We start from the raw sequence: 6,837 nt of genomic DNA on the forward strand, positions 1-6,837 counted from the left end.
AAATTTTTTTTTGAAAAATAAATATAAACTGATATTGTGATTGCGGGAATTAATAGGGTTTCCATCTAATGTATTCTAAGTTCTTTATTCAGTATAATATATTATTCAGTATAAGACGCCATAAATGACTGGGACATGAAAATATACTGCCTAGTAGGAATGACCCAGATTCAGTCAGCATCTGACATTAAAGTCATCAAAGAGTTTGTTTATCAGTCATTCATTGCTGACTTTTTCCTGTTCTTTTAATTAAATTACAGGACAAACTTTCTAAATGGCACTCTAAAGGTTTGAGTAGTGAATGCTGCAGCGAGTGAGTAAACTTTAAACTAGCGTCTCGCTCAGACAAACACTAATGTTCAGCGTGAATCCCAACAGCTGACCTCATTCAAATACAGCTGCGCTTAGTTTATTCACAAGCGTTTTTAATATTGATGTACAACAAGCCAAATCACTGATTAGCTCAAACACAAACGAGACAGTACATCTGCATTAAAGCTAATACTGAACTGGAGTCAGTGGAAGCATGTTGACGGCACATCAGAGGAGCGTGTTTTGATGGCTGTTTGACTGCGGCGCTCTGTGTGAATGGGGAATTCATTCACATTTGAGTTCTGATATTAGCTTGCACGGCAAACAACGTGATGTTGAGCTTTTAAATATGAAACAACATGCTCAAGAAGTGCTGTGGGAGAGAGTTGGAGGGAGAAGTTTGTGTCACGGCAGATGTTTCCTCAAACATACTGATGCAAAGAAACTCCTGAGCATATGTGCACCCCCACACACACATGCATATACAACTTCACATTTGTATTTATGCATTTGGCAGATGCTTTTATTCAAAGCGACTTATACTGCATTGAAGTTATGCATTTTATCAAGTCATGCAGTCCCTGGGAATCAAACCCATGACATAAAGTCATGCTACACAAATGCACATTGTACAGCAAACAACATACAGAGATGGAATTTGTGTGGAGCAGAATTTACTGTAAACCAAGTCACTCTGAGACACGGTGAACATAGAAACACAATCACTGCATCCAAATAATCCTACTATCATACTATACAGTAGGCGAAAAACAATAAGGCAAAAGAGCAGCCTTCATAGTATTCGAAAAACAAGAGTGTGAAAAGTACCCAGATGACCTACTACTCCTGGCACGATTCTGAAGTGTGAATCTGATTGCCATTTTACTATCCCATGAGGCCATGGGAGAGGATTTATTAATGGCAGTGGAGCGATGCAACGGATGCTGGTAGGTCGCATTACAGTAACAACAGGGTGGATATAGTACATCTAGATTTCATTCATACCCATATTCGTACTTACTATATTAACTTACTTTTTTAATGGTCAGGAAGTAGGTTTCAAAGCAAATGTAATATCTACAAGACAGCATGCGATTTTGGACATAGCCAATGTGCATCAAAAACCATTACTTGTGATTATTTTGTCATAAACTGCGACTGCAATTTGAACTAAACATTGTGTCTCTGCTGCCGAAACATCCAGGCAAAAATAACAAACAGTCCACAGTCCAACTGAAATAGTTGCCTTTAAGGGTGTTCACACTTGGGTTCAATCTTTACAAGAACCAACTAAGATTCAAACCAAATCAAGCACCTACTAGACAGTGTGCATTTCAGACTTAAATGAACACAGTGCTGTGCTTCACTCTGAAACCGCACCAGACTAAATCACAGCCTTTCTAAATCAAGCATATCGCAATTCCAATTTACATTTTGCACAACTCTATTTATTTAATTTAACTTAACATTTTTTTTTTTTTAATTAATAGCCTTTCATCAGCTCACCAACTCTATTTCCCTATTTTGCAACCAGAATGCAAATTTTAATTTGCAATATCCATAGACATATTGATTACCCCCTCTTATTAGGATTAAACTTTAATGTTTAACCTGTTGCCATGGTAATTTATTTCAAATTTTTGGAAGATTCCAACATTCCAAAACGAATTCCATATTCATGAGAAAAATAGAACTAATCCTTTTTAAACCACAATCGTTTTCCATTCACATGGTAACATGAGAAAAACCTCACAAAAAAAACGGTTTAATACCATAGTACATTTTAGTTAATGTGTAAAACATTTTCATCGATAACACAGAAGTGGCGCCACCTACCGTGGTTGTTTTTGTTGTGCACCGGTGTGTAATGGTTCTTGGATGTCCGTACAGGTGTGTTCTCTTTGGGCGAGGTGTCTATAGCCGCGACGTTTTCATGCTCGTACTGTGATATGGGAATGGGCCCCTGCTGTCTCAAAATGTCCGCCAGTGCTCTGCGGGGAAAAAGAAAAAAAAAGTCGAAGATCATTTCACTGCTTTCCAAAAAGAAAAAAAACCACCATCCAAATTCGGCTCAGCTTTGAAATAAATCCTTGTTTAGTGTTTCATCCAGTTTAAAGATACAAACACACCGGCCCCCAAGAGGTTTAGCCAATTTGCCCCATTTAGGCGATTGTTTCTGTTGTTTTTCCATTTGTGGAGGTTCTTGCCTCTCACAACCAGCAATCTTTTCTCTCTTTCGCACACATACACAACTTTAATTGCGCTTTGTCTTATAATGAACAGTGGAGGTTTAGTCTCTCAGGTTTTCGGGACCTCAGGCCTGTGAACTATACAGCAGCAAACAAAAGCCATTAATCAATGTTTCTCCACAATATGGCATTAGAGCAACACACCCCACCCACACCAGTCTAATGGGATTCAAATTCTATTAATGTTTTTGCTCTTTGGCCCGAAGGACACACTTTCTGACTCGAGGCCCAGCTGCCTCATGGATTTTCTGCGCAGCAGCAATCTGAGATTCTGCTGGCTGGAGTTAATGGTGTTTTCTCACTAATGCAGTTTTCGGAGCTTGTGCAGTTATATGGGGCTTCATCTTGAGGGCAAACTTTGTAACTTTGGGATAGTGTTGGCTAAGTGCTTAAAAATAAAAATTGGTGACCAAAAAAGTTGGTGGCCAAAAGGATGAATAAGTAAATGTGTGAATGAGATCTGAAAGCTGTAAAATTATCATAATTTTAATGGTACAGACTGCAAAAATGCTATGGTTCCCTAACTATAAATATATATATATATATATATATATATATATTAAAAAAATAATGTAATTTTACAGCAAAATACTGTTAAATGTACAGCTTTTGTAAGTGAAAAAGAACAAGTCATCTTATAAATTACAGTGAACAACCATAAAATTGATATTGCCAGAATGGGACCTTTAAACATTTTTACTGCAGATGAACTTCAAACTTTGGTATTGTGTTGCCTTAGTGGGTAAAAATCGTATTTGTCGAATGAAATAGGTGACTAACGTGAATAAGTACATGTGAATTATATCTGAGAGCTGTGTTTTAAAAAAAAATGTTAACAGTCAAATAGTGTAAAGTGAAAACTGTAATAAGTCTAATGGGACTTTTCATGTAATTTCACAGTAAATTACATTTTAAGTAACAGTTTTTATTAGCGAAAAAGAACAAGTCATCTTAAAATTTACAGCCAAAATAAATAAAATAAAATAAAATAAAAATTTCCTAGTGGTCACAAACCAAAAAGTTGCAGGTTTCATATTTATATTTTCACATATTCAATTTTAGTATGTGAAGATACACTAAGTTTGACAAAGTTTTACAGGGGGACGTTTGAGAAATTTGTGTTTCACAGATGTACATTGAGATTTTAATCCAGTGCAAATCTGACAAGTCTTAATACAGTAAAACACTGTAAAAAGACTGTAAATTAATAAATTTACGGTGAATTAAACATTAGACATAATCCTAACTATACATGGTGAAGAGCTGTAATAGATCTAATAGGGCATTTCATGTAATTTTACAGTAAAATACTGTTAAATTAAAAAAATATATACTTTAAACAGTTTTATTGTTTGTTCATTTATTTATGTGTTTATTTATTACAAATAATAACTTTAAAATAAATCAATGAACTTTTTTACTGTTTGTCTGTATAGTTTGTATTCATGTTTATTTCAGTTTTAGTTGTAGTTATTTTAGTACATTACTTGGCAACTAGCAGAAATTGTATTTTATTTTGCATTATTTCAAGTAATTATTTATATATATTTTTTATTTTAGTTTCAATTTTAGTTAACTACAATTACTCTGCTTCATAAGACTTGGAGTTTAGTGCACAAGTCATTTCAACAACTTTGATGCCTATTAGAACCAGATGATGTGCCATAAACATGAATAAAAATTTTCGAGCAAAGTCCAATAGTAGAGAGTGCATCTCTGGGAAAACCGTAAGGTCAAGGCAAGGTGCTTACTGGTCTAGGGTTTGTAAAAGTCCATCAAAGGAAACTTTAGGATGACCATGGCATGGCACTCTTTCAAAAATAATAATAATATTATCCAAACAATCTAAAAGCAGTTTTGGATTTTTTTTTTTTGGGATGTAGCCATCAAAGGCTTTTTAATCTGAACGAGTGCCATGGTCATCCTAAAGATTCCTTTGATGAATAAACATTTATTCAGAAGCAGAAAAAAAAGGTTGAACCAGGTCGGACTGTCAGTTATTACGGCGCATGTCAATGCGGCGGTATCCAGCAGACCTGGAGGCCATCTCTCCTCACATGAGGAGCCTGAAATGGCATCTTAACTGTGTCAATGTCAGCGTATTTGCTCTGCCTCGTGGTCCACATCTCTGAGCGCGCCACAGAGACAGATAGAAAGAAAGAGAGAGATAGTGTGACTTTGGAAGGAAGTATAATTAGTCTTTCCCTTCCAGGAGAAGGCCTTTTTTAACAGAAGTTCTCCTCACGTGGGGGCGACCTGGTTTCACTGCCCCAGTTGGCTGTAAGGCTCTGAGCGCAGCTCTACCGATCCACCTTCTTCAGCTCAAACACCGCAGGACCGGGGCCTAGCTACATTAAACTACTTGAATGGGCTCTTTTACTGTAGTTTTTACACGTCATGTTCGCTCCTTTAGAGATTTCGAACAGTTTAACTTTATGCATCCCATCACAGGTAAGAGTTTTACCAGCTAACCAGCATACTGAAGAATAAAACAATGCTCCAGGTTCAATAACTAATGATGTTAAGCTTGATAGCATTAGCTACGTTAATAACCACAAAAAAAAGTTCGACTCATCCGTCAGTTGAAATCAATTAAATAAAAATCATTGTGGTTACAGTAACATACTAATAGTGAAAGTATACTGTTATAATAGTGTAAAATAATCATGCAACAGTCTTTTATGTGTTAAGTTGTATTCAGTCTTTCAGCTTCAATGTCATGAGCCATGAAAAACTGTAACTTTCATGACCCGCACAAACTAAAAAGATGATTTTAAAAACTTTACAGATCAACAACAAAAATTGTCATTAAATAATCATGATAAATGCTTTTAAAAACTATGAGCTTCACATTTCTGTTTTTAAACCCTCATGAATATGTGGGAATTTTTTTTTTTTTTAAATGATTGTGATTTTAATGGTAAAATACTGTAAAAATGCTACAGTAAAAATTAGTAAAAAAAAGTACAAGTAAAAGTTTATTTTCTTTAACAAACTGTAACAGATCTAATGGGACATTTCAAAATACTGTTAAATTACTTCTTTTTTTTTTTTTTGTAAATGAAAAGAAAAAAGGCATCTTATAATTTACATTGGGGGGAAAAAGAAATTGTAGTAAAATTGTCAAATTTACATTTCCAGAATTTTTCACTGTGGATGAACTTTGTCACTTAGATATAGTGTTATTTAGTGGTTAAGATCAAAGATTTTCACAATTTTACAGATAAAAAAAATAGATTTTTGTCACTAAATAATCACGATAAATGCTTTTAAACAATATGAGCTTCACATTTCTGTGCATGGCATTGTTTACATTTTAAGAGCCTTACTGCAACTGTGATTTTTTTTAAATAAATTAGCAAATATAAATAAATAAATAAATAAATAAATGTATTTTTATTAATTTAATTATTAAATTCATTATTTGATATTTTAATTATTATAAATAAAAATCAATCAACAATGTATTAAATATTAAATTAAGTTAAATAAATGTTATTTTATTTTATTAATTTAATAATTTGTTTTGTGGTTATTTATTATAGCTACAAATAACAAATAATGACAATAATAATAATAATAAATCATATTTCACACACAAACACACACACCGCTCTCAAATTGATAGATGAATAGGATAAATGCATTGTGCATGTGTAAATGCCACACATACAACCTTCTCTGTCTCTGCAGATCCTCATCAAAAGTCCTTCAGTGTCTGGTGTTAATATATGCAAGACGATGCTAACGGTAATTTGGGCCTAAGTGCTATCCTGTTTGCTCTAAAGACACATCTAGACATCAGTGTTAATTACATCCTCACAAACACCCTGATGCAGCCTCTGGGGATGGACGAGCACCGATTCCCAACAAATCAAGGCCAATTTCCCTCATTCCAGCACCTGAATTGGGTTGAATGGTGAAACATATGGCGGCTTTAGTCAAGTCAAGTCAAGTCTGCTTTATTGTCAATTCTTCCACATGTACAGCACATACACACAGAGAATTGAAATTGCGTTACTCTCAGACCCTTGGTGCATACAGATAACACTAACAGTAGAACATAAATACAGATATACAGATTAAATATAAAATACAACTATACAAATATACAAATAAGGTAAAATGTAAATAAAATATAAAATAATATATATAAAGCAGCACACGGCACATGGCAGATAGAGTGCAAACCAGTGAAGTAAACAACAGTGCAGATATAATGATTTGTAGTGCAAAAAGAGCTTATTTAGACTGATTAAAGTGACTGTGTGTGTGT

General features: G+C 34.3%; 1 protein-coding gene across 1 annotated transcript in view; it reads right to left on the reverse strand.

Moving 5' to 3' along the window:
- Window positions 1-6,837, reverse strand: part of LOC107695697 (protein shisa-6 homolog) — a 120,336-nt gene that overhangs the window by 95,269 nt on the left and 18,230 nt on the right. The window contains exon 3 of the mRNA XM_016495708.1: window positions 2,149-2,303. Coding sequence (XP_016351194.1) covers window positions 2,149-2,303 — 155 coding nt within the window. The remainder of the gene's footprint in view (window positions 1-2,148; window positions 2,304-6,837) is intronic.

The sequence above is a fragment of the Sinocyclocheilus anshuiensis genome, unplaced genomic scaffold (assembly GCF_001515605.1).
Source record: "Sinocyclocheilus anshuiensis isolate Anshui unplaced genomic scaffold, SAMN03320099.WGS_v1.1 scaffold1075, whole genome shotgun sequence".
Taxonomy (NCBI): domain Eukaryota; kingdom Metazoa; phylum Chordata; class Actinopteri; order Cypriniformes; family Cyprinidae; genus Sinocyclocheilus; species Sinocyclocheilus anshuiensis.